At 53.3% G+C, this 26,332-nt stretch overlaps 3 protein-coding genes across 5 annotated transcripts; 1 reads left to right on the top strand and 2 right to left on the bottom strand.

Annotated features, from left to right (window-relative positions):
• Positions 1-597: 597 nt before the first annotated feature.
• Positions 598-1,449, bottom strand: EMC6 (ER membrane protein complex subunit 6). 2 transcript variants are annotated; one of them, XM_081579934.1, is made up of 2 exons: positions 1,348-1,449; positions 598-1,160 (listed from the first exon to the last, which is right to left on the bottom strand). In XM_081579934.1, the coding sequence occupies exon 2, from the start codon at positions 1,112-1,114 to the stop codon at positions 782-784; it is 333 nt and encodes a 110-aa protein (XP_081436060.1). In that variant the 5' UTR covers positions 1,115-1,160; positions 1,348-1,449; the 3' UTR covers positions 598-781. The 2 variants fall into 2 exon arrangements, with proteins under 2 accessions (XP_081436060.1, XP_081436061.1); XM_081579935.1 differs by having other exon boundaries at positions 1,268-1,449.
• Positions 1,450-1,670: 221 nt separating this feature from the next.
• On the top strand, positions 1,671-6,741 carry TAX1BP3 (Tax1 binding protein 3). 2 transcript variants are annotated; one of them, XM_081579932.1, is made up of 4 exons: positions 1,671-1,764; positions 4,884-5,003; positions 5,426-5,503; positions 5,779-6,741. In XM_081579932.1, exons 1-4 carry the CDS (start codon positions 1,726-1,728, stop codon positions 5,914-5,916), a joined length of 375 nt encoding a protein of 124 aa, XP_081436058.1. In that variant the 5' UTR covers positions 1,671-1,725; the 3' UTR covers positions 5,917-6,741. The 2 variants fall into 2 exon arrangements, with proteins under 2 accessions (XP_081436058.1, XP_081436059.1); XM_081579933.1 differs by lacking the exon at positions 5,426-5,503.
• A 937-nt stretch (positions 6,742-7,678) lies between these two features.
• Positions 7,679-25,942, bottom strand: CTNS (cystinosin, lysosomal cystine transporter). The gene is made up of 12 exons (XM_081579930.1): positions 25,825-25,942; positions 22,879-22,958; positions 19,117-19,195; positions 16,428-16,512; positions 14,322-14,425; positions 14,073-14,204; positions 13,026-13,125; positions 12,817-12,936; positions 11,575-11,745; positions 9,684-9,801; positions 8,926-9,040; positions 7,679-8,571 (listed from the first exon to the last, which is right to left on the bottom strand). Exons 2-12 carry the CDS (start codon positions 22,937-22,939, stop codon positions 8,523-8,525), a joined length of 1,134 nt encoding a protein of 377 aa, XP_081436056.1. The 5' UTR covers positions 22,940-22,958; positions 25,825-25,942; the 3' UTR covers positions 7,679-8,522.
• Positions 25,943-26,332: the final 390 nt, after the last annotated feature.

The following is a 26,332-nucleotide window of genomic DNA, read 5'->3' on the forward strand; positions in this document are numbered from 1 at the left end:
CCCACAGGGAGGCAACACGCACAGTGATAAAGAATCTGCCTGCCAATGCAGGAGTCACAAGAGACCTGGGTTCGATCCCTGCATCAGGAAGACCCCCCTGGAGAAGTAAACGGCAACCTGCTTCACTATTTTTGCCTGGAAAATTCCATGAATAGAGGAGTCTGGTGGACTACAGCCCTTGGGGTTGCAAAGACTGGTACATGACTGAGGAACTCAGCACCTAGTAACTGAGTTACAAGTGTAAAATAACAAGTGTAAAAAAGTAACAAGTGTAAAAGGTACAAGGTACAATGCCTGGCATATTTGTCATTGCTAAGTCGATTCTTCTGCGACCCCATGGACTGTAGCTCGACTCCTCTGTCCATGTAGGGAACACTTAATAAATATTAACTGTTACTAGTTCTCAGGATGTTAACGGTAAGTTCTCTTATTGTTCAGGTCCTCGTGTCCTCTCTCTGGGTGGCCTATGCATACATGTAAGGAATCAAGACAGAAAGCTAAGGCCCAGTCCCAGTTCTTCCGGAGTCAGTACTCGGGATTCTGCACCCCCGACAGCCAGGGGCTATGCGATAGGGAGGGAAAAAACTCCACAAAGGGTCTCACGTTTCATTTAATCTGAAGAACTGTACAGGCTCTTCGTCTTCAGATATAAATTATTTATAACGTTACAGAACAAGCAGCGATTCCAACAATTTAAAAACTAGGTAAATCTACCCGGTGTTAATTTCTGGCAACAGTCCTCCCGATCTGTTTTTTTAAAAAAATCATCCCTGCCCCCGTTTCAGTAGACGTGCACCATGCCGTAGAGGAATGTCCAGAACAGGACGTAGGTGAAGAGGCCTCCGATGAGACCCCCTGTAAAAAGAGGTCTTCGCGACTTAAAATATTTGTTCCACCTCCTTCCCGCCTTGAGAATTAAAAGCAGGGAGAGCAAGATGGAGGCGAGCAGGTAGAAGATGAAGCCGTAGAGGCCGGTGAGGCCGAGGATGCCGGCCGTGGCCCCCGACAGAGCCGACACCGAAGTCCGGCAGTAATCCAGGACGGCGGCGTTGCCCCGCACAGCGGCCTCGCTGATGAACGGCGGCCCTTCCCGCTTGGCCACCACTGCGGCCATCGCACCCTCCCGGGCTCAGCCTGATTTCTCGTGGAGCAACGCGGGGCTGCGGAGAGAACCAAGTTACAAGTGGCACCCGGAGCATGGCGAGTTTGCGTTCACGCCGCCCCTCCCCTTGGGGCCGCCGAGACCCCGCACCCCTCGGTCTCGGACCTTCGAAAGACGCTGAGAAGGCTGAAAGCTCGGGGTGCCGACGGTACATCTGCATATCCCGCCCAGACTCGCTCAGTTACCTGGAACCCAGCCGCGGACGCGGTCACTCGACGTTCTCTCAGGAAGCCTCGGGTAGGGATCGCCGCGACGCCATTTTGCGCTGGAGGATGCTGGGACGGCCCAGGCTGCGCAGGCGCCTGGACCCCGTGTCAGCCTTCCGACGCATGCGCATTGGTAGCCCCGAGTACGCTCCATCCGCTCACTGATTTTCTGCGCACTCGCCGTGACTTCCGAAAGCCGAACAGCGCTCCGGTCGGTGATTGGCCGGAGACTTCTTAAGTATTCATAAAGGGGCGGGCGCGGTTGGGCCGCCTTTGTTAACCAAGAGAGGGCGCGGCCGCGGGGATTTTCGCTGAGGGCTTCTCTAAGCTACACTTGGTAACCAGATTGGGGTCGAGATGTCCTACGTCCCGGGCCAGCCCGTCACCGCCGTGGTGGTGAGTGCGCTCGCGCGGGCTCCTCCTCATCTTGGCTTGTCCCCATTTTGCAGATAGGTAAACTGACACCCCAAACAGGTTGACAGAGCGTCGAGCCTGGAGCTCTTGCAAACTTGCAGCCAGAGCTCCGATTCCCGCTCTGCCTGAGCCGGGCCGCGGTCTTCCCCAGCTGTGCAACAGAAGTACTTGGGAGCCAGAAGCCTCCTGAAGAGCCAGGATCCAGGCCAGATCCCGCGTATTACCGCCACCGCTTTGGACTTCTCTCAGCCAGCCGGGGGCAGGGAAGATTGAGGAGAAAGGCTCCGGCTGTGGGAGTCTGGGGAAGCGGCCCTTTCCTGGATCTGTGTCCCCAGCTGGGCAGCCGCGAGGGGCGGACGCCGGCCCCGACGTCTATGAGTCGCAGCTTCTGGAATGAGGAAGTGCTTCCTCCGCTCTAGCCGGCGCCGCCGCCGCCCAGAGGGAAGCTTGGGGGGTGGAGGTGGCCGGGGCCAGCGTAGCATCCAGGCCCTCACCCCTCCTGTGCAGCCTTTCCTTCTCGGACCCACCGCCGCCCGGGCCAGAGTAAAGGTTCATGCAACGGGCTCGATCCTGATCCAACTTTCCCTGGATTCCCAGCCCTTGGGGCAAAGTCCAGGCCCCCTAGCTGGCATCTGTGGCCTGAGGAGACCTTTTGGGGTCCACTCAGGTCCTACTCTCCTCCCTTGGTTCGTCTTGGGTGCCGAGTACTATTAGAATAGGTAAAGGCAGGCGGGGACATTAGAGCCAGATGTTAATGCCACAGCCGGATGGGACCTGCAGGCCCCACTCTGTGGCTGAGGTGGGGAAACTGAGACCTAGAGAGAAGTCTGGTCATGCCTAGTTGTGCAAAGAAGCCCTCAGAAAGGAACCAGGTCGCTGAGAAGAAATGCCTTCTAGGCAGGGAACGGGTTGGGGGGAAGTCCCAACCCTGGGGCCTGGGACTGGCTGCAGTATTTCAGATGGCGGTGCTGGGGGCTCCTGCAGTCAGGTGGTGTGACCAGGCAGCCACTGATAAAGCTGACATTTGAGGGTGAGCTTAGAGCACCAGCACCAGCCTGGGCTGGACCTGTTGACAGCAGTCCTCAGCTTCACCCTAGCTGCACTAGCCCACTTTTTCCAGCTCTCTAGCTGCCCTAAAGAGAAGGGGTCAAGTTTGCTCCTTAGCTGGGGAAAAAAAAAAAAAGGGTGCAGGTGGGAAACCAGAGAGGGGCAGTAACCTGCCTGACCTCGCCCAGCAAATCAGTGATAGGACCTTATCTCCCAGTCTTAGAGCCTGTACTTTTTTCTGACCTTGGAATGTGTCAAAGGTGTGCAAAGGTGTATGTCAGAGGAGGTGGAGGTGGGCCCGGAGGAGCTCACACGTTTGGGCACGAGGATGTAGGGCCAGTGGGCCGCAGGTATCACGCTTCCTACAACCCCTCTCACACGTCATGGCTGGTCCCCGGGCCTTCCTCAAAGCTTTAGGACCTTGACCTTCCAATTCTTCTCATACTAGGAACATGTCTGAACATGGTGGGTGGGATCTGGCCTCTCCCTCTTGTGTCTTGAATCTAGGATGGGGTGGAAGAAGCTCCTCCCTACCCCATGTCCTCTCCCATGTAGTGAACATTTTGGCTTCTCTTCTGAACTCTGGCATCGTAGGCTGGTCTGCTTTCTGGACACCTGCCTGGAGTACTCCTGGCTCTCCAGCTCAACATGCTCCTTCTCCTCTGGGGTCCCCATCTGGGAGGTGGTTGTGTTCAGCCAGGCCAGGTGGCCGGCCTGGTGCTTCTCTTGATGCTTTTTGCCACGAGTAGTCTGGAGTCTGTTTTTTCATTTTATTTTAAATTTGGCTGCGCCTGGTGTTAGTTGCAACATGTGGGCTCTTAGTTGTGACCTGTAGGATCTAGTTTCCTGACCAGGTATCAAACCTGGACCCCCTGCATTGAGAGTGAGGAGTTTTAAACACTGTGTCGCCAGTGAAGTCCCTGGAACCTGTGGATCTCACTTTCTTGGTGGCTCACGTTCCCTGGCCTCCATATCCCACCTTGGTGAGACATCTGTTCCCCTTCTGCCTGAATGGTCATTCTAGCATCAAATCTGACTACGATCTACCATCACGCAGCCCTCCCCAACTCCTAAGAGCTCCAGTGGGCCCAGAATCGAGATCAGGTAGGCCAAATTCCTGGTCAGTCCAAGGCCTGGTGCAAACAGTACTTCCTTCGTGAAGCCCCTCCGGTCCAGATCCAGTCACCTTTTGCTTTCGTTTTTTTCTTCTTCCTGTTAAGACTCTCACCTTTGGAGGTGGGGGCTGCCTGGTCTGGCTCCCAGCATCTGGTGACCGGAGGTGCCTGCTGAGGACTTTGAAAGAAGCTTGGCACAGATGGGAACCCCCAACCTCAGAGTATGGTGGGAGAGCTCTAGATCCCTCCTCTGTCTCCAACACTGCACAAGTCAGGGCCTGAGGCTTAGGGAGATGCCTCCTCCCTCCTCTCCTCCCCAGCCTTCTTGATCTGGGCGCAACCTCATTTCACCTCTCAGTTCCAGCCCTGCACTGTACACTCTGGTCTCATGGACATGTATCCACAGCACCTTCAAGCCTCTGCTTCTGTTCCTTTGGCCAGGACAGCCCTTCCTCCTTTCTGTGCAAGTCCAGTCCCTGCTTTTCCCGAGCATCTCCTGGCTTGCCCTGGACAGGGCTGGCTCAGCAATCTGAACTGGCTCAGCCAGGTGCCTGCATTTTTTTTCAGGGCCTGACCACTCCTGCCCTGTGTGGTTCCTCCCTTGGGACACAGGAGCCCATCCAGAGCAGCCACAGCAGCCTGGCTTTTGGGCCTGGAGGGGCTTAACATGTGTGAGGAAGGCTGGTGCCTGAGGCAGAGGAAGCTGGGAGAGGTTGGGACAGAGGGTAGTGGGGGTGGACTGGTGTGGCTGAGTTCTGAGTCTCAACCCCACAGCCTCCCAGCCTGGTGACCAGCTAGATTCCTGCAGGAGGCCCTGGGCCTTACCCCCAGGGCATGGCTCTGAGCCTACCCAGCCGCCTGAGGCTGCTTCAGGGATCACAGACCCCATTTGCTCCCCATACCCACTCATCCCCAACTCGTTTTTTTCATCTTTGCCAGCAAAGAGTTGAAATTCACAAGCTGCGTCAAGGTGAGAACTTAATTCTGGGCTTCAGCATTGGAGGCGGAATTGACCAGGATCCCTCCCAGAACCCTTTCTCAGAAGATAAGACAGACAAGGTGAGCTGGACTAGGATCTGGGGACCTCTCTGTGGGGCACAGAGGCCTGAGACAGTGGCTCTTTGCATCCTGGGCCTTTGTGGAAGGAGCAGACCTCATCTCTCTCAAAATGGTCCTCTCTTAAGAAGATCCAAGAAAAAAAAAGGAAGGTCCAAGAAATGATCTGGTGGGAGTAAATAGGGGTTGGGTGGGGGAGAGTGGGCCTCCCAGCCCTCCCAGCACTAGGAAGGCCTGCTTAGACAGAGCCCAGGTGGCCAGCAGAGGTTGGAGCATCCGTGGGGCTGTCCTACTTCCCCCTTGGCTGTCTTAGCATGGCCTGGGTGTGGAATAGATGGCTAGGAGTATGCTCTGCTGGGCTTTGCTCTATGGCCAGGAGGCCAGTCCAGAGACCCCAGGGATTGACGTGGGCTGCCTCTTCCCAGGGCATTTACGTCACACGGGTATCTGAAGGAGGCCCTGCGGAAATTGCTGGGCTGCAGATCGGGGACAAGATCATGCAGGTAACCAGTGTCCCGAAGGAGGAAAACAAGGCTTGGGCTGGAGGGTGTAAAGCCCTTGGGGGTGGTGGGGCTGCCCCTGCCTGCCTCCCTGGGCATCTGGGAGATGCACCAAAGTAGTTTAGGAGCCTGTGCTGGATCCCTCGTGTGTGTGTGTTTATGTGTGTACCCAGCCCAGGGACATCAGCTTGGGTGACCCAGGCCCCCCAAAGCCCATCCTATTTTCAGATCCCAGAAGGCAGTGACCTGAAGTGGGCTGTATTCTCTCCCTGGGCCAGGTGAACGGCTGGGACATGACCATGGTCACACACGACCAGGCCCGGAAGCGGCTCACCAAGCGCTCGGAGGAGGTGGTGCGTCTGCTTGTGACGCGGCAGTCGCTGCAGAAGGCCGTGCAGCAGTCCATGCTGTCCTAGCAGCTGCCAGGGTCCCTGACTCGTGCCTGCCTGCCCTTTGTACAGTGACACCACTTCCATGCTCTGTCTGCCTCTTGTCCTGGCTTCTGCTCATTGCTGGGTCCCCGCTCAGAAGGGCAAGAGCAGATTCCTGGCCCGGTCTGATCCCCCTCCCACCACTGGCCCAAGGCTCTGGGACCATCTCTCCCCCTTGGATGCTGAGGACTGGCAACAGGGCCTGGAGCCAAGTCACAGTCAGTCTGCAGTGACCAGTCTTGGCCCCCAGACCTTGCTGTCTGACCACAGTAGTGCCCAGGTGATGAGGGGCCCCACTTCCTGACAGCACCTCGTAGCTGAGAAACACAGGTCTTGGCCCTGCCCCGTTTCTCAGCTCCACAGTGCCTGTGCCCCATGCTCTTCCCTGCATTCCCCAGAGGGGACTCAATTCACTGCCAGAGACACTACAAAAGTCTGCCTGGATGGAAGCCAGGCAGGCTCATAAGTCACCCCATTTCACCCCCACCCCACAAGGGGCGCTGGCTTCCCCCGGGGTTCACCTGCTTACAGGATTTAGACGAGGGTAACATTTCAGGGCAGTTTTCAGGATTGCCATTTTTCTCTATGCCTGTGGGTTTAACTTTTATATTTTTTTAATCACAGCTTTGATACAAAGTGTTTTTTATCTCACTCTTTGGAGGTGCCAGTTCAACTTTGGAATTTAAGCTTACTAATTCACACATGGGAGCTACTCTTATTGAGGGCACTGGCCTGACTTTGGTTACTGTGGAAATGGGGCAGTGGGAAGCTGCCCTACATCCTGTGCCCAATAAACAGTGCTGGAATTCATTAATCAGGGGTCTTTCCTGAGACACAGGGGAGGGATACTTGGAGATGAATTGTCAGAGGGCTTTGGCCATGGACGAAGCCCATCTATTCCCAAACCCACTGATGCTGTACTGGGCCAGGGCTGCTCTGTGGGAATGTCTGAGAGTCCCTTCACTGGAACTGGGCCAAGGAGACCCGCACTACCCTTGTGTAACCTAGCCTCAGCTCCCATCTGGAAGGGGCCTCATGGACACCAAGGGCAGACATGCACCCCCTAAGACATAAGAGAACTCAGTTTATCCATGCCAGGGACACACAGGCTGTAGTTTGATGGGATGATGGGAGTGAGCTAGGGGGCACTGTGCTCTCTGCCTGGCCCAGGACTGGTTGGAACACTGGCTCTAGGAATTGCCGCCACTCATGGACCCACCTAGCCTAGGCAAGTCAGATTTTTGCAATCTCCCATCTTTAAAGTGTGTTACCCAACCACACGCTGGGTGGCCCAAATAAGTCAGGCATGTGGGCTTGGTCAGGCTGCACTTTCTGCTTTAGGGAAACAAGTTCCTAAATTCTTTGATACTTAGTACAGCTGGCTAGAGGAAGAATCTGGAAGATTTATTACCACCCGCCTCCCCTGACCCTTCTCCCACATACCCTTAAAGAACGCATCCAACCCTTGCTTATGGCCACGGCTGGACTGCCATGCCCTTGGTCATGCAGATGGTCCCTGTGGGACCAGCCTGGCCCTGAGCATCCAACAGTGCTGCCCAGCAAGGCTGCCCAGCAAGGCTCCCCCGGTGACACACTGGGTTGGCACACAGCCATTTCAGGATCAGTGAACTTCGAAATCCCACGCATTTCCTTACAGTGGAATGACTGAGGCCGTCTCCCTAAGCCCTAAGGACTTGGTTTGGAAGCCAACACACCTGCCTCCTGCATCTGGCAAATGCTCAGTGTGTGGAGAGGAAACGAATCAGGTTTAATTGAGGACTGAAGCCCCTCGTTCATCTCATGGATCGACAAGCTTGAGGCCTGGACAAGGCACATCCATGACTGCTTGGGGTGGGAAGGGAGGGGCTCTGGGATCAGGCTGGGCCCACAAGGAGGAGTGTGTGAGGTGGTCTCAAGTCCTTTAAGGCTCTGGAACAGTCGCAAGTTGGTGAGTCTCAGGTCGGAGTCTGGGAAAGTGACGGAATGGGGCTGCTCTCACCACTTGGCAGGTCTAACATGCCTCTAAGGCACAGACTGGTGTGTGTGTATGTGTGTACGTGTGTGTCCTGTCCTCCAAACTCAGGGTAGGGAGCGAGTGTGTGGCCCGAATATGGGAAAGCGGAGGTAGGCAGAGGCAGAAGAAAGTAAGCCACTCACTTCTGAAGCAAGCATCCCTCTGAAAAATCCCAAAGGGCTCGTTAGTGTGATAAGGGTCCGGAGAGAGCTAGACGTGAGCTCGGTTCCGAACCAATCTGTTGAGCACCTCAAGGTCTGGAAATACTGGTTCTTTACAAGAGCCTGGCCAGGGCCACCTGGATGTAGGATGAGTGTCCGCACGGTGAGTGCTCAGAGAACGCAGTCTTCAGAGGAGGCACCCCAAGGCCTAACCCTAAAGTACTTGCCCCTCTGCCACCAACACCAGCACCTCCGGGTCTATCGGGCACAGCACCTGGCTGCTTGGTCTCTGAACACAGCAGTGGCAGCAAGGCTCCCTTGACTCTCCCAGCTGCCAGGCCAGTCCTTCAAGCCGCTCCCAGACACTGGTTGCTTGGGTGGAGGGAGGGCAAGGCCTTCAGCTCCAAGCTCAGTGCTCAGTCCTGCCTGGGACGGCTGCCAGAAGCCCTGTGTGCTGCCTGAAGCCTTAAAGAAAACAGAGATGCAGCATCAAGATGCAGGAGGGCCAGGCGCCTGACCGGAAAGGCCTGGGGCAACAGACCTCTGGGGAGACCAGGAGGGGCCGCCAGCTGTTAATCTCTGCACACAGTCAAGGTGCCTATCCCAGAGGGAGGGTCCTCCCTGGCCCGGGAGAGTCCAGGATGAAGGCAGGCTGGTTCAAGTTTAAGGCGTCTGGCCCTGAGGAAGAGAGTGCTCCACACGGAGCCAGCCCAGCTCTCCAGACGGCTTCTCCAGCCTTCCTGATGGAAACTTCCCCACCAGGGCCCAGACCTGGGCTCTTTCCACTGGTTCCCAGGGAGCTAGTTCAGCTGGTCATACCCTGGTTTCTTTCTGTACAAGCAGAAGTGCTGGATGAAGAAGACAACATCGAAGATGATGGAGAAGATGCCGAGGCCAAACTTGGTTGGGTCTCCGAAGATCAGTGTCCACTGGTCTGTAAACAGCCAGAGGGGACAGGATGGGTTGTGGTTTTAGGTTGGCGGCTGCTCAAACAGCTGGAGCACGTGGGGCTTTAGGGAGTTGCTGGCAGGGCGTGGTGGGTGGTGGGGTGTCCCTCCTCTGCCCAGGAAACCACAAATCCTCTAGCTGCCAAATCCCCTAGGCAGGGGACTTCCCTGGTGGTCAGTCCAGTGATTAAGAATCCACCTTCCAATACAGGGAATGTGGGTTCAATCCCTGGTTAGGGAGCTAAGATCACACACCATGCTATGCTCAGTTGTGTCTGACTCTTGCAACACCATGGACTGTAGCCCGCCAGGCTCCTCTGCCCATGGGATTTCCCAGGCAAGAATACTGGAGTGGGTTTCCATTTCCTCCTCCAGGGGATCGTCCCCACCCAGGCATCAAATCCAGGTCTCCCACAGTGCAGGCCGGTATTTTACCGCTGCGCCACCTGGGAAGCCCACGAACGGATGCAGCCAAGTAAATTTAGAAATGCTCCCTAGGTGAGCCTCACCTAGGGGCCTGGGACTGGCTAGGATTCCAGACTGGGGGAGGGGTGGTTTCCAGGAAGCCCCTCCCCCACCGCCCTGCGCCTCCAGCCATCCAGGTGGGTGGCAGCCTGCGGACTGACTCACCATTGTTGTAGGACTGCAGGAACATTTGGAGGAGGCTGAAGCTGCCCCCAGTGAAGTCCAGAAGTACGTTGCCAATGCTCCAGCCCTCTGTGCTTTTGTAGTGAAAGTTCATGTAGGCCTGGGCCAGACAGACAGATGGAGGGCGGTGAGGGGGCTGAGCGGCGGCCTCCTGTACCTTGTGACTTTGTCCAAACAAGAGCGGCTCTCAAGCCTCCTACTCCTCTGTTTGGACCTCAGGACCAAAAACACAATGACCTTTGGACTCGGAGCTGCAGGCACAGTCTGGGCGGGTCCTGGGGTCTCTGTGAGCTAAGCGGAACAGAGCTCTCCTCCTCCCTCCCTCCCAAACTCCCCACTCCAGCCAGGGGGGTGGGGGGGGAGGGAGAGGGGTGTGTGTGGATGCTGTCTCTCCATCTTCATCCTTCCCTATATCCTGGCTTTCAGGCAACTCTGATTTGTTTCCTTCTCACCTTCAAATGGAGATTCTCCCCAAACTCAGCCTGGACTTCATGTTGGGCTTATGAACACAGCCTGGGAGGTCTGATGACCTAGTTTGGAATCCCAGCTCCACCATGGGAGCTGTGTTACCTTGGGAGAGTGACTTGAGTTCCCCTAGCCTCAGTTTTCCCACCTATAGAGTGGACTTAACTCCTGCCCCAGCCCTGCTGAGGCTCTAGGGCCTCCACTGTGGGCTTCCCAGGTCCAGTCCACTTGGACATCACTCCTCTTCCAGGTATCAGGGCCCCACACCCTTCTTCCAACACCAGCCCCCTCTGGGCTTCTCTATGCGACCGCTCTTCCCACCACCTGAGGGACCGCTTGGCCTCTGTAGTGGTCTTCTCCCAGTCAGCCACCTGTCAGGTCCCCTTCTTTGCCCTCTCCCACCATCTTTCATGCTTGCTGCCACCTCTCCAGTCCTGGATGGTCCAAGACATCTCCAACTGAGGCTCCTGCCTCCCACGTTTCCCAGGTCCAAGCTTTCCCACACTCAGGACTGAGGCCCTACTTCCCCCAGGCCCGTCCCCTACTCTGAAGCCTCCTTCCCAAGCCCCCTGGGCCCTGATCCCACCTTCCTAGCTTCACACTGCTCCACCAGCAAGGCCTCCTCCGACAGCGCCTTTGTGCAGAATGCACTGGCCGGGAGTGGCCCCTCCTCCCCGGTCCTTGGAACTGAGTCCTGCTGATCCTTAAGGGTATGGCTATTTCCATGCCCTCCAGGGGACTGGCCCTGACTCTGGCCAAAACGTTCTCCTTCTTGAGTCCCTGGAACAAAAGGTTCCCTGTGCTGGGGAAGCAAGTTAAATGAGGTCCCAGATTCATGAGTAGAGCCTGTGGTTGTCAGTTCTTTCATACCTGAACTGGTCCTAGGCCATTCTGGCTGTGGCGGAAGCTGTGTGTGACTCTCAGTCCCCGACTCTGAGTAGGACTGTCTTGAGCACCTGAGGGAGGGTGTGAGGGACCACAAGGAGGACCCTGGGTGCTGGTGGGCTGCCTCCTCCCATCTCATCTCCCCAGTATCCTTCTGTGGCTTGTCAGGGACATCAGTTGGTGGTCATGGGCAGCAGTGGTAGGGTGGCGTGCAAGACTGAAGTCATTAGAAAGGTGGTAAAGGAGAGAGACGAGAGTGACCTGCATGACCCCTGACTCTCAGAGCTGAGCGTGAGTCAGAGAAATGCCACCGACCTCCCCATGGGATTCCTGGGCCCAGGGAATAGCAGGCAGAGGTCATGGCTGGCTTGGTGTGATGTCCTGCTCCTGCTGGGCTTGCTGGCCTCCTCCTAGTAGCTTTTCCACCCACATCTCCTCGCCCCAGTCAGAAGCTGCCCCCAAGGGATCCGTGTCCCTCTCATGCTAACAGCCATGGGAAAAGGCGGGCAGACCTTGGAGGTACCTGTGGAAAATACTTGACCAGCGTCACTGCCAGCTTGATGTAGGAGAAGCAGAAGAGAAACTGCAGCCACGTGGTTGCCCCGACCGCAGCCATGATCAGGGCGATGAGCGTGAAGAGCCAGGAGAGCACCAGGAAGCTGATGGCCGGCCAGGACACACGCTGGTTGCCTCGCTGGGGATCAGAAGGGGAGGGGGAAGGGAGGGACATGGGTGGGATGGGGGTGGGGTGCGGAGAGCCCAGTACTACCCACACCTTGTCACTGTCAGAGCCTCTGGTTCCATCCTTCTTGGACTTAGCAGAGCCCTTTTGCTTCTTGTTCCAACGCTGCAGAACTGGGTCCCTCTCAGAACTCAACAGCAGTGAGGGATGCGAGGACCTGGCCCCTATCACACTGGAGGCCTGGCACCTCACCACAGCCCAGGCTCCTTCGGCCACCTGAGGGAGCCTGCTCAACTCTGGAATCTCTCCCCAACCCGTGTACCATTCCCCAAAGCAGGCCTCCCTCATATAACCTTCTCAGCAAAGGGTAAGAAAACTCAGACGGTTCGTGAAGGTGGGGGCCCAGCAGCCCTGGCTGACCTTGAAGGTGGGAAGAGAACTCCCTGGGGGAAGTGGCGCACCCACAGGGAAGCGAAAGAGAATAGTGGCATCAACGATGCCCTGAAACACGCACCAACTAACACTGTCCTTCCCTGATGAGACAGCGGATGGTGGTACTCCAGCAACACAGCTGTGCCCAGGCTCCCAGCTCTGCCCTTCAGGCCCCCCCTCCTGCTCCCTCCACTGCAGTCCCGGCCACACCCACTTGTTCCCAGTTCCTCTAGCTGCTCCCTGGGCTTCACAGGTCTGTTCCCCTGCAGGGATGGTCCACTCTGGCCCTCTTCCCCATCACAACGGAATACTATTCATCCCATGGACCACAATTCAGCGCCCTCCGTCTCCCTCCTCCCTGCTGAGTCGTGGGGCCCATGGACTGCCCATGTTCTCCCTGCCAGCTCAGCTCTCAGCCTGCTGGGTCATCACTGCCTCCGTCTGTGTCCCTCACCCCAGACCTGGGGGTACCCGAGGGTTTGGGCTCACGGGGTGTTCCCTGTGCCCAGCATGGGGTCTGGTCGATGATCCAGGAAGCAGTTGTGAGTGGACGGACACATTTCCCTTCTGGGGGCTTCCGTGTCTTGTGTAAAAGGGCAGGTGGGGGCCCGGGCAGTGCAGGCTGCAGCAGGTGCAGGGGTCGCGGCTCACCTCGTACAGGAGACACTGCACTATGACAACCAGGGTGAGGGCGACCGCGTGCAGGCTGAAGAAGACGTCATTACTGTCCACGGGGTTCACGCCGTTGGGATATTTGAGGAGAAACTGCTCCTGTGTGGGGGTGGGGAGAAGCTGGGGGGTGAGGGGCAGCCTGGCCACCGGCCAGCTTGGTGGGGCTGCGGGGGCGGGCAGGGCTGTACCTTGATGGAGGGTACCCAGAAGAGGCCGATGTTGAACATGCTGTAGGCCACGAACCCCATCAGGTTGAGGGCCACAAAGTCGAAGCTCAGACCCACGACACTGGGGGGGAGGGGTAGGGAGACAAGCAGAGTGGGGTATGAGACTGGGGGCCGCTGGGGCCTAGAGGGCACAGAGCTCCCAGCACCTCGGGAGGAGGGCCTTGCTCCCCAAGGAGAGCACAGTCCTGAGTCCCTCTCCATGCCCACCCCATGCCATCTGACCCCCTCCTCATCCTGGGACTGTCTGGAGGCCTCCTGCAGAGATGAAGTGCCTCCCACTCTGGCTCCCAGCTCAGCAGCCCCTCAGAGGCCCACGTGCCTTGTTGGCCTTGTGCCCGAAGCCTGGGTCTTTAAAATCAGGTGGGCCAATTTTCTTCTCCAACTTGACATGAACTCCTCTAGGGCTGCAGGGATCAGGAGCACAGCAGCTGCAGGTGGACCCCCCTACCTAGCCCCTTCTCCATCTCAACTGAGAAGCCCCATTTGGTTGCTTTCAGAGAGAGGGGCTGAACTGGGCAAAAGACCAAATGCCCAGCACTGCAACTCTTACGTGGGCTCTTAGAACTTTCACATCAGACCACTTTTAAGAAAGGGCAGGGGCTTCCCTGGTAGTACAGTGGATGAGGATCTGCCTGCCAATACAGGGGACATGGATTCGATCCCTGGTCCAGGAAGATTCCACATGCCAAGGGTGGGCCCTGCACGGGCTTAAGCCCGTGGGCCGCAACTGCTGAAGACCCAGCTCTAGAGCCCGTGCTCAGCAACATGAGAAGCCCGTCCACTACAACAGAGAGTAGCTCCTGCTCGCCACAACTAGAGAGAAGCCCACGCACAGCAACAAAGACCCAGTGCAGCCAAAATAAATAAAATAAAAAAGGCTGGGGTGGGGAGTGGGTAGGAAGACAGAAGAGCAGAGGGGTAAGTCGGAACCCAGGCCGCCTAATGCTTCGTTGGAATGCCTGTCCTACTGACCCCAAGTGAACCTGCTTGTAAAGCTCCATGGGTTACCTTTTCCGCCTCCAGTTGGTGATCACCTGAGGGTAGAAGGAGACTGACCAGGCCACAAAGTAGATCCAGCCGATCACCTGGTCTATGATGCTGACGATGTTGCTGTGGATCACCAAGAAGCGTATCCTTGGGCTGGAGAGAACGTGGGGACTGGGATGAGCTGGGGCTGGGTGTCTGGAGGAAACCCCACACGCTGGCACTGGCTCCCTTCTCATCATTTAGGGCCCCCACCGGTGGAGGCCATCCTACCTGGTCTGGTTGGAGTGATTTCCATGCAGATAAGCGGTAACTTGTCCAACACTTTGAGACGTCACTCGAAAAGAGGAATTTGTCGTTCCGGGAGGCACCACGACCTGTTAGAAAACTGAATCAAGTCCAGAGCCCCGTAGTTCCTGGGACCTTAGAGAACGTCCAGCTCCAAGCTATTCACCAGGGAATGGAGGGACAGGTCACACAAGCCCCTGCCTTCTAGGAGCTTCCTAACAGGAGAGAGAAATGTTAGGCCAATCAGCCAACCGGAATTCCCCCTACTCCAGTGTTAGACTTTATGAGCAGAAGGGCCCTCCCCTGGCTTATCTCTGAGGGAAGGTGGGAGGGCTCTCTTCCTCTCACTAGATATTTGATTTTGGACAAGCTATTTGAGCTCTAATCTCAGTTTGCTCATCTGTAAAAGGGGATAACACAAGGGTCTACCTTACAGGGTTGCTCTGAACGATGTGATGTCCATAAAGTTTACGGCACCGACACAGCAAGAGGTGAACTGTTTACCATCACTACTACCCTATGATGACTGCTATTAGCTCGACTTCCTTTACTGTGGACGGCTTTTCCAGATCCACAGAGAGATGTCTGCCCCACGCCCAGCCTGGCTGCCGAGAGACAAACCAGAAGAGGTGCAACACACCAGACACTGCAGGGAGAACATCTTTACTCTCATTTCTGTCCAATGTTCATCGAAAGCTCTGCTCTAAGAGACAGAACCTGGAGGCCTGCCTGTAATATCTGACCCCTCATCACGCCTCCTGATGCTCTCGAATTCTGAGTGAGGCAGGGAGTGGGATGAGACCTTCCCTGGATCACACTGTCCCCTTCCTCCCATCTCTCTGTTTCCTGGATCATGCCCGGGCCCCACCTTCCACCCATGTCGTGGGCACCATGAAGATGTGGCTCACTGGGTTGCAGTGGCTTCTTCAGGGACCCTTGAACATGTATTCTGGCTCTTATCCCCTGAAATCAGGAGGCTTTGGCAGGACAATTGAAATGGTGCAAGTGGCTGCTGCAAAGCCTGGGATCCAATTCGTGGCCAGTGTCTTGTGAGCTCCATTTTCACGAAGCGTACTGCTCTTGGCTCTTTTATTTTCCTATCCTCATCAATTCTTACTTTTAGCAGGTTTTGCTGGCAGCATTGTTTGTCTGTTTCTAAGTGGCTTCATTCCTGTGTTTATCTCTCATCTGGTTTTTTCCCCTCCCTACTGATTTTTTTTTTTTGATTTTTTTTTTTTAAATCAAGTTGACTGGTAATTGGCTCAAATCCTCCATAAGGTGGAAGCAGTGTTTATTAAAAGATAAATGTATAAAGGCTATAAATAGCTATTACTATTATGCCAGACAGCCTCTGGCACTGGTTTTTCCAGACACTCAACCAATGGAATCCCAGAAGGGAGCTCTGCAAACTTTAATGTGGACCCAAATCATCTGGGGACTCTTACTCATATGCAGATTTTTAATCAGTAGGTCTGTGATGGGGCATTTCTAAAAGGTTTTAAGGGGGAGAGATAGATTAGGAGTCTGGGATTAACATATACACAGTATTATATACAAAATATATAACCAATCAGGGTCTACTGTATAACACAGGGAATTATATTCAATATTTTGTAATAACCTATAAGGGAAAAGGATCTGAAAAAGTATATAAGAGAATATATATTTGTGTGTACGTATAACAATCACTTTGCTGTACATACACCTGAAACTAACACAACACTGTAAATCAACTATACTTCAATTAAAAATAAAATTAAAAAAAAGTTTTAAAGCAGAGACAATGCTGCTGATCCATGGATGCTCTTTGAGGAGCAAGGTCTTAAAAAAAAATCTTAAGAATTTCTTCTACATTCTCAAAACCATTTCTGCCTCACATTTTTTACCATCATCTTCCTAATTCCATCTTGATAGCATAAAACATCCATGGTCAAAGAGACTAACAAAGCCCCAAATCAGAGATTTCTAGAATAACAGGTCAGGGGCAGCCCCCGGTATAAAAACAAGGTGGCCTACTTCCACAAGCACTTAGTTAAAATGTGTTTTGTTATCTAGTCATTTTCTATCCATTTGTTAAGATTGATTACTTACTTCATCAGGGAGCTGAAGGATAGTAATGTTTTTTGAACGAAATGTGATTTCAAAAGTGATCACCAAGGTTGCATTTAAAGGGCGCCTGTGGAGGAAAAGAGTCTGGTTACTGCTGAGAAGCTGGAATCCTTGAGGTCTCAACCTGCCCTCTGGATTTTGTGGCGGGCCTGGCATATCTCAGGCAATTAGGGTGACCTAGGGCTATATGCTTAGGGGGTTTGAGAGGTGGGGTCCCTTTGGCCAAGTGAAAACACAGCTGGTGGGAAATAGTTTGTGAATGCCACACGAGGTGTTCAGAGGCCTACAGGACCATGGTATTTGCTCTCCTGGGAAAGACTTCTGAGAAGGGCCAGGCAAGCGTCCCCAGAAAGCGGTGAGACATGTCTGAGTGGGAGCAGCCTGTGGGGCTCAAGTCTGGGCTTAGAGGCCTGGAGTTAATCTGGAAGGGGGTGGGAAGCTGCTCAAGGATTCTGTGGTATTTATATGGTATCAGTGTGCAGAAGTGGCAGGATCTGAGGGTGGGATGCAGGTCTGTTAGGACGTGTTGGTTCCAAAGCTCTGGTTTAAGATCAGACATCCTAGGAGAGGTGAGGAAAAGGGAGAAGGGTAAAGAGAAAAAAAAAACAAAACTAGGGTTCCAGATCTTCATCTTGGGGCATCCTCATGGCTGGGAGGCACAAGCTGGGGAAAGCAGGGAAGGGTACAGAGGAGGTGGGCTCTCTGGCACAATCTGGACTAGGCGGGCACCCTTGTGCGGGAACCAGCAGAGGGCAGCTGGAGAGACTCTCAGATAAGGCTAGGAGCACTGCACAGTGGGATCCACCGAAGGGAGCTGGATGTCATCTCAGAAAGTGCTGCCAAGTGACTCAGCTCCTTCTCCCAACCTTCAGTTAGTCAGTCAGCTCAGTCGCTCAGTTGTGTCAGACTCTTTGCAACCCCACGGACTGCAGCACAGCAGGCCTCCCTGTCCATCACCAACTCCCGGAGCTTACTCAAACTCACGTTCATAGAGTCGGTGATGCCATCCAACCATCTCATCCTCTGTCGTCCCCTTCTCCTCCCACCTTCAATCTTTCCCAGCATCAGTGTCTTTCCTAGTGAGTCAGTTCTTCGCATCAAGTGGCCAAAGTATTGGAGTTTCAGCTTCAGCATCAGTCCTTCCAAAGAATATTCAGGACCAATTTCCTTTAGGATTGACTGGTTGGATTTCATTGCAGTCCAAGGGACTCTCAAGAGTCTTCTCCAACACCACAGTTCAAAAGCATCAGTTCTTCGGCGCTCAGCCTTCTTTATAGTCTAACTCTCACATCCATACATGACTACTGGAAAAACCAAAGCTTTGACTAGATGGACCTTTGTTAGCAAAGTAATGTCTCTGCTTTTTAATGTGCTGTCTAGGTTGATCATAGCTTTTCTTCCAAGGAGCAGGCATCTTTTAATTTCATGGCTACAGTCACCATCTGCAGTGATTTTGGAGCCCAAGAAAATAAAGTCTGTCACTGTTTCTATTGTTTCCCCATCTATTTTCCATGAAGTGATGGGACCGAATGCCATGATCTTAGTTTTCTGAATGTTGAGTTTTAAGCCAACTTTTTCATTCTCCTCTTTCACTTTCATCAAGAGGCTCTGTAATTCTTCTTCACTTTCTGCCATAAGGGTGGTGTCATTTGCATATCTGAGGTTACTGATATTTCTCCCAGCAATCTTGATCCCAGCTTGTGCTTCATCCAACCTGGCATTTTGCATAATGTACCCTGCATGTAAGTTAAATAAGCAGGGTGACAATATACAGCCTTGACATACTCCTTTCCTGATTTGGAGGCAGTCTGTTGTTTCATGTCCAGTTCTAACTGTTGCTTCCTGACCTCTAGATTTCTCAGGAGGCAGGTCAGGTGGTCTGGTATTTCCATCTCTTTAAGAATTTTTCAGAGTTTGTTGTGATCCACACAGTCAAAGGCTTTGGCATAGTCAATAAAGCAGAAGTAGATGTTTTTCTGGAACTCTCTTGCTTTTTCGATGATCCAACGGATGTTGGCAATTTGACCTCTGGTTCCTCTGCCTTTTCTAAATCCAGCTTGAACATCTGGAAGTTCACGGTTCACATACTGTTGAAGCCTGGCTTGGAGAATTTTGAGCACTGCTTTGCTAGCAGGTGAGATGAGTGCACTTGTGCAGTAGTTTGAACACTCTTTGGCATTGCCTTTCTTTGGGATTGGAATGAAAACTGATCTTTTCCAGTCCTGTGGCCACTGCTGAGTTTTCCAGATTTGTTGGCATATTGAGTGCAGCACTTTTACAGCATCATATTTTAGGATTTGAAATAGCTCAACTGGAATTCCATCACCTCCACTAGCAATCTTCAGGACTCTCTTCAGATATTCAGAGCCCTGCAAAGGACCACTTTGAAGTCCAGCATCAACTGCTGGTCACTCAAGGAGCTAAGAAAAAGCCTCATGTGTCTTCCCCCTCCCACCAGAAACAAGGTTTCATCAGTTGTGGGGAGAGAGAGACACCTTGGGACCTCGATCTGCAGCCCAGGGCCGCGGCCTGTCTTTCCCTGTCTTGTCTTAATGTGAAGAGGTAAGGGCATCACACTTAAAATATGAATATACTGAGCAGGGGTCAGCCCTGACCCAGCTGTAGGGCAAACGGGCTGGGCTGAGGACAGAGCTGGGCCTGGGAAACTTACGGGAGGGAGATGCTGACGCTGGTGGAGCTTCCGTTTTCCAGCTTCACAGTGGGAGGTACAGAGAAGTCAACTGTTGACTCTGGAACAACCCAAATCAATAATATGAGTCGTTATGACTGAGAGCTCAGGCCCATGAGACACTGGGAGGAGGGGTCCTGACACTTGAACTTATGCTTCATAACCACCTCTATCCCCAGGCGAAGACTCCTGAGGTTCTGAGAAGCTAAGTGACTGGGTGGGAAATGCCCTCATTATGCACTTTCTCCTCCTGCTGCCAGAGACAGAGGGAGACACAGTCCTGACCAGGAGATGCTGAAGCTTACTCCTCCCCCATGGATGAGCTCTAATGGTCTGCAGGAGTCACCTGGAAATAGAAACCATGGAGCCCAAAAACTGGTCACAAAGGAATTCAGCCACGATCTGGGACTAGAACACGTGGGCTTAAACCACCTCTTCAGATGGAAAGCACAAGGGTTTCCTCTGTCGGTGGAGCTAAAATGGCCCTGCAGAACCAGTCCTGCCCCTTCCTGTAGTCTCAGAGAGACACCTGTGGCCCAGTTAATTTGTTTCTAAAGAACTGCCTTTGGTTCCCTGTAAAAGCCCAGCTCACCCCATTCACTGATCCCCTTCTGGAGGATGACCCTGCTGGGGACTTGGGGGAGACTGACGAACAACACAGGGTTTCACTACCGGAGATTTCTTCTTGGCATTAAGATGTTAACTGAGGAGGAGGCAGACAGATAGGCCTCTGGGTGAAGGAGGAAGCAGGTGTGGGAGGCCAAACACTCCGGGGCAATTTGGGCACAGGAGTTACCTTCTCTCGGACTCTTGCTGTGTTCTCCGGGCAGCCCTGCCCCATCCCTGCTCCCACCCCAGGTGTGTCGACTTCATTTCCCTCACCTGAGGGACTTCAGGGTGACTCGCAGCCTAAGGTGTGATCGTGAATCTAGACTGGGCTGGGAAGGGGGCCCACAGGGGGAAGCAGCTGCTCCATTTGATGAACATGGTTCCTTCCGGGGGCTGTGGCTGTGACCAGGTGAGGCCCAGGTCTTCCCCTCCCCAGACCCCTCAAAGGCAGAAGATGAAGAAATGAAATTTTAGATGCTCAGGTTGAGAAGGAATTTAAAAGTTCCCTAATTTGACCTCTACTGTCTGAGCTCCTTCTCAATACTCCTCCCTGGCAGTTTCTCTTCCTCTGGCTGGACACCTGGACCAGTGGCGGGGCGGGGGAGGGGGGGAGATGGGGAAGAGGCAGGGAAAGGGAAGAGTAAACTCATCTCCCACAAGGGAACTGGCCAGCCTGAAACTCACACTCTGGGCCTGGCTCTGGGACCTGGGGCCTCTCAGACTCTACCTGAGCCACCTTCTCCCTGCCAGCCCCACGTGTGGATGCAGATGCAGATGCAGGCTCTGTCCTCAAAGGACATCTTTTAGCCTAAGATGGGAGGCAGTTAGGAAGCTGGCATCATATAGTATCCTAGAAAAGCACATTTTAGAGTCTGCCCCCGGGGCAGGAGGCTCTGGATACCACACTGGAATAATCAAATGAGACTCCCTGAAGGCTCCTCCAAGAAGAGCCTTTGCTTTTTGAAAACGAATCCTCATTGGCATGTCTCCCACTCCACACCAGCCACTGCCGTTCTCTAATTACTACACCAGCGAGAGGTGGGCAACGTGACGCCTACTGCAGACAGAAGAAAACAGAGAATCCCAAGAGGGGAAGTGTTGTGTTCACACAGCTCAGAAATGGTAGAGGCAGGATGCAAACCTAGGGTGGCTTCGGGTCCACGGCTCAGGTCCTTGCCACTAGGTGGCAGCACCTCCAGGTTCCATCCACAGCCAGCAGGGGCAAAAAAAACTGAAGGTGAGTGAACTCACCGTAGGTCCTCCCTGTTGTTCAGCCTCAGTCCTGTCTGACTCTTTGAGACCTCATGGACTGCAGCACGCCAGGCTTCCCTGTCCTTCCCCATCTCCTGGAGTTTGCTCAAAATCATGTCCACTGAGTCAATGATGCTATCCAGCCATCTTATCCTCTGTCGCCCCCTTCTTCTCCTGCCCTCAATCTTCCCCAGCATCAGTCCTTTCCATTGAGTCAGCTCCCTGACCACTCCCCAAAGTGAAGACAAGACAGGCAGGGCAGAATGAAGTCAGAAACCCAATTCTAGCTCCTTGATTTTATGGTGGTTTCTGACTATTCCTTTATGACATTTAAGAAAAAAGACTCAGTGACAGTGCAGCAGGGGTCCCAGTCCCATTACTTTGTGGCTGTGTGACTTTGGGAGAGACTTCCACCCTCTCTGGGCCTGTAAGCCCTCTGTATAATTGAGCAGCAGCAGCCGAATTTGTTCTTCTTTCCGAGGGCAATGAATTAGCATGACTAATGGAACTTTATTTAAAGCAAGCCAAGGTGCATGCGTGCACACTTTTGGGCCTTAGTCCCAGAGAATATGACCCAGCAGGTCTGGAGTTGGGGCCCTGGCATCCGCACTGAAAAACACCAGGCTCCATGGTGCTCTTTCTTTCTTGGAAGAAACCTCTTCTTTCTCGGAAATTGCTTCCCCACAAGTCACACCTTCCCCACAAGGTGTGACTGCAAAGGAACATGACTGATTGTTTAACAAACCTGGAAGAGCTGGTCAGATGACCAGTGTTTGCTCAGACACTCAAGAGCTCAAATGATTGGCAGTGGAACCACTGTGCGTAGCTCTTGGCAAGCTTCGGCAAGCGTTTGCATAGTTCGTACAAGGTTAATCTGGAAACTTTGGTTGAGGGTTTTAAGGTGTATTTGATTTTTTTTTTTTTTTGGCCACACTGTGAAGCTCATGGGATCTCAGTTCTCCAATTGGGGACTGAACCCAGGCACCTGGTTGTGAAAGCATGGAGTCCTAACCACCAGGGAACTCCCAAGATGTACTTTTTAAAAAATTATTTTCATTTATTTTTTGGCCTCATTGAGTGGCATGCAGGATCTTAGTTCCCCAACCAGGGACTGAACCCATGCCCCTGTAATGGAAGTGTGGATTCTTAACCACTTGGCTGCCAGGGAAGTCCCTGTATTTGATTTTTGACAACAGCCAGATGATCAAAATAATGGGCCTGGTGTCCTTGGAGGCTTTACGCAGCTTTCATGCAAAGAATTTCAGCAATGTTTGGGAAATGGAAAATTGATGGTATGATACAGGCCTTTAAAGGGCCCTGCGCTGAAGGTCACGCCTCACAAGGATACACAAACCCTGATGTGTTTTTCGACAACCAGCCCAGATTCTGTAAGGCCCCTAGCCCCGGTGAGCCCAGTTCCTCTGTCCTTCTCTAAGGGAAGGGCTCTGTCATCTTACCAGGGGATGCTGGGCAGGCTCCTCAGGTGTCTTTGCTTGGCAGAACCAGGTAACAAGTTGGCCACCTCAGCTGCTTCTGCAGCATCTCCCAGGAGCCATAACTCACTCTGTGAGGTCCATGGGGTGGAACACAAGCTGTTCTCTACAGACATTATCCCAGATTTTTGGAGCTCCACAGTTTGACATTGGTGATACAGAAAAGGGAAAAGGGCCCCCGGGGCAGAAGGTCAATTATTTGTGAACCGTCTGGCTCCCTGTAAAACTCCTGAACTCCAGACCTTGGTCTGTTTCACTACCTGGGTGGCCACCTAGCCAAGAGGCAGATGGACACATGCTGTCTGGATGGTCCTAAGCCTTTGGCTGCAAACAAGTAAGGCTACCTCCTCCATTTCCCTCTACACAGCAGATAACCCATTTCTAGACTTACCACATTTCTCTATGAGCTGCAGGGGGAAAAGGATAAAAATAACCAGCCACCTCCTTATCATGTTCCTCGATTTCAATGAACTAGGAAGAAACACAAAGAGGAAGAGAAGTTCAGGTTAAAGTCAGATCTGCCTAGTGACAAGTGGACAATAAGCCACCTGGAACCATGCATGGACAGTTCATAAAGGACTTTCACTTCACACCTGTGACCTCATAGGCTTTGCATCATCAGCTTGGAGAAGAGGACCCCAGAGAGGATCTATCTTTCTTTGATATGTGGGGAAATGGGCTCTGCGATGCTCAGTGGGTTGTGTAAGGCCCTAGCCTGAGGAAGTGGACAAATGCTGAATTTTTCCCTCTTTAACTGTTTTGTTCAACCTAGATAACAGAAAGAAAGATGCAGCCTTATTGGCTGGGGGTTCTTTTATTTTTCAGAAGATATTAAAACTGTAGTTAGATATTTGACTTCATGAACCTATAAACCTTAAGGAAGATTTTTTTCTTTAAATAACTTTATTTATTTATTTTTGGCTGTGCTGGGTCTTCGCTGCTAGTTGCAGTGAGCGGGAGCTACTCTCTTGTGATGTGTGGGCTTCTCACTGTGGTGGCTTTTCTTGTTGTGGAAAACAGACTCGAGGGTGAGAGGGCTTTGGTAGTTGCAGCATGTGGGCTCAACAGTTTCAATTCTTGGGCTCTAGAGCACAGTATCAATAGTTGTGGTGCACAGGCTTAGTTGCTCTGCAGCATGTGGGATCTTCCCGGATCAGGGATCAAACCCCTGTCTCCTGCATTGGCAGGCAAATTCTTTACCACTGAGCCACCAGGGAAGCCCCAAACCTTAGGGAAATTAACTTCATTTCCTGTCCTGGGAGAAGCATCTATAGGTTAATGACACCAACAGACCCTTGATTAGGACTTTTTCGTTTGACAGGTGTCACTTTTCTGGGACCGTCAGGGATCACTGACAAAGGGGACCTGGTGTGGAACAAACCCCAGATCAGTCCTGGAGCAGTTTATTGGTTAAGTGAAGGAGATGGGTTGCTGTGTACCCATAACCCCCACGCATGAGAGGTGAACCAAAGGTCAAGATGGGGCAGATCAGCGTAAATATCCATAACTTGGTTTCTACAAGCTGCTTCACTGTATAGAAGCTTTCCCACCCTCCAGCATCTATCTCCCCACTCTCTGGCCTCCTCTGGGCACCTTGTCCTTGGCCGTGTATCCCCATGCTCCCTTCTCTGCTTTCTGTACCCTGACCTGAGCAGGAAATTGCTCTCTGGTCTATGTGGAATGACCACCCCCCCGCCCAACCTCTTCTTGCCACTCTCTGCTCTCCACACCTGCCGATGTCCTCAAGCTCAGGATTTAGTGTGTTCCCCAGGGCAGATTCTGGGTTTTCTTTGAGGACTCAGACGTGCAGAATCAGGCCTAACTGGCTCCTCCTTCATTCCACAGGAGTGGAATGTAGACTGAGCACCTCAAACTCTTGGACAACAAAAGTTCCCTGGTCCCAAAGGCTGACACACGTGGGAGGAAAGACATCAGGAGAGAGAGAGACCTTGAGAGATATGTGGTTGATTAAAATGTTCAAAAAAGATCAAGTTAATAATTACACAAAAACTAGTGTCTTCCAAATGCTACAAAGTGGAAGTGGAGACTTTCATCATGATGGGCCCTGTGTGGCATGCTGCTCTTCCTATGTAACTTCTATATTCTAGGCCTTCCCTAGATGCCACCTGCTTCAAGAAGTCTCCCACTCCCAATCCCCTCCCTGGGGCTCCCTGGGGTCAGGTATCTGGTTAATCCTGTCGCCTGTTCTACCATCTGGAACTCCCTAGATCGTATTCTCTTGGAGAAGTAATACAGAGAGTGGCAAGGAATGTGTGTCCTGGAGAGTGACCGCACAGGTTTGAACCCGAGCTCCCCATTTATTAGTTGGGCTACTTTGGGGCGCTACTTGACCTCCTCAAGCTCCAATTTCCTAAAGTGAAAACAGGGACAGTGGAAACTAAATCACAGGACTTAGATGAAACATGAAGCACAATTTGTGGCCCCTTCATGCATGCATGCATGCATGCATGTGCATTCTCAGCTGTGTCTGACTCTTTGCACCCCCATGGACTGTCTGTAGCCCGCCTGGCTCCTCTGTCCATGGGATTTCCCAGGCAAGAATACTGGAGTGGGTTGCCATTTCCTCCTTCAGGGGATCTTCCTCACCCAGGGACTGAACCCACATTTCCTGTGTCTCCTGCATTGGCAGGCGGATTCTTTACCACCAGCCACCTGGGAAGTCCACAGCCCTTTTATAAGCAGTATTAAAATTTCAAGAGGAAGAGGTTGGTAAGAAAAAACGGTTGAGAAACAATGCTTTCAAGTATTGATAAATACAACCCTTGTCGAGGGCACTTAGCAAGCTCTCATAAGGCCTACGTTGTTATTTTCCTCAATATTGTTGAAAGAGGCAGGGACCAGTAGTCCTCGCTTCCTCCAGATTGAAAGCCCCGGAGAGCGAAGTCGGGTTTCGTCCGCCCCACTCCCCTTGGAGCCCAGGCCGGTGCTCAGCACCTCAGAAAGAGTTCCTGAAGTGGTCTGTCCTCTCAGTGTCTCCTCTCTGCAAAGCCATCTGCAAACTCTGCCACCGGATTCAAGCGACAACTAAGCAGAAGGCGGGGAAGGGGCGCTAACCTACACTGGAACAGAGCCTCCCAAACCACCTTGACAGCCCGGTGTCCCCTGCCTCCGCTCGCTACTACCCAAGCCCTTTAACCCGGGGGCTCTCCGGTGCCAAGAGGCTGGGACTGGTGGCCGGCGAAGGAACCCTGGCGCGGCTGAGGGAGGCTGGATGCGCGGCAGGCTGCCCAACTGACTTGCTGTGCCAGTCTCTGGACCTCAGGGGGTCCGCCTGGGAAATGAGGTGGGGAAGGCGAGGGAGGCTGTCGGCTCTCACCTGAGGTCCTCTAGGCTCAGGGCACCGACCAGATGGAACGCGGCAGTCGTCTCGGACTGTACCCGCTTCCCGGGGCCGGCTTGACATACCTTGGGGCTGGCCAGAAGTCACCTGACTCGAGCCGCCTGATTCGCGGACTACAGGCCTCGGCGCGATGCAACCTGGGAGCTGTAGTTTTCCCGGGTCTCAGTGAGACACCTGGGGGGTTGGTGAGGAGCGGAGGGGCTCAGGCAACTTGGCAGGGCTGGGGACTCCGGTATGTGGGATGACTAAGTCACTGTTAGGGCCACAGGGGCTCTCGAATCTTCCAGGGCCTGTCCGGGAACTCCGAGATACTTTGGAGAGCGAAACTGAAGCCTCGGCCAATGTTGCACACCGAGCCTTGCGGGGCGGGGCCTCTAGGTCCCGTCTTCCCCGCGGCTCCGCCTATAACTGGGGCCCGTCGCGCGGAGTGCGCGGAACTCAGCCCTCCTCAACCAATGGGAAGGCGAGAATTCTGTGTGTTGGG

Source organism: Giraffa tippelskirchi, chromosome 3 (genome assembly GCF_054371585.1).
Source record: "Giraffa tippelskirchi isolate mGirTip1 chromosome 3, T2T-mGirTip1v1.2.pri, whole genome shotgun sequence".
In the NCBI taxonomy this organism is placed as follows: Eukaryota; Metazoa; Chordata; class Mammalia; order Artiodactyla; family Giraffidae; genus Giraffa; species Giraffa tippelskirchi.

Bases quoted from the DNA above. Each gene is read 5' to 3' on its own strand.
- EMC6 (XM_081579934.1), bottom strand. From the start codon at position 1,114: ATGGCCGCAGTGGTGGCCAAGCGGGAAGGGCCGCCGTTCATCAGCGAG.
- TAX1BP3 (XM_081579932.1), top strand. From the start codon at position 1,726: ATGTCCTACGTCCCGGGCCAGCCCGTCACCGCCGTGGTG. The intron at 1,765-4,883 runs GTGAGTGCGCTC...CATCTTTGCCAG, and splicing joins AGCCCGTCACCGCCGTGGTG to CAAAGAGTTGAAATTCACAA. The intron at 5,004-5,425 runs GTGAGCTGGACT...GCCTCTTCCCAG, and splicing joins CAGAAGATAAGACAGACAAG to GGCATTTACGTCACACGGGT.
- CTNS (XM_081579930.1), bottom strand. From the start codon at position 22,939: ATGATAAGGAGGTGGCTGGTTATTTTTATCCTTTTCCCCCTGCAGCTC. The intron at 14,205-14,321 runs GTAGGATGGCCT...CGTTCTCTCCAG, and splicing joins AATCACTCCAACCAGACCAG to CCCAAGGATACGCTTCTTGG. The intron at 13,126-14,072 runs GTAACCCATGGA...CCTCCCCCCCAG, and splicing joins ACCAACTGGAGGCGGAAAAG to TGTCGTGGGTCTGAGCTTCG.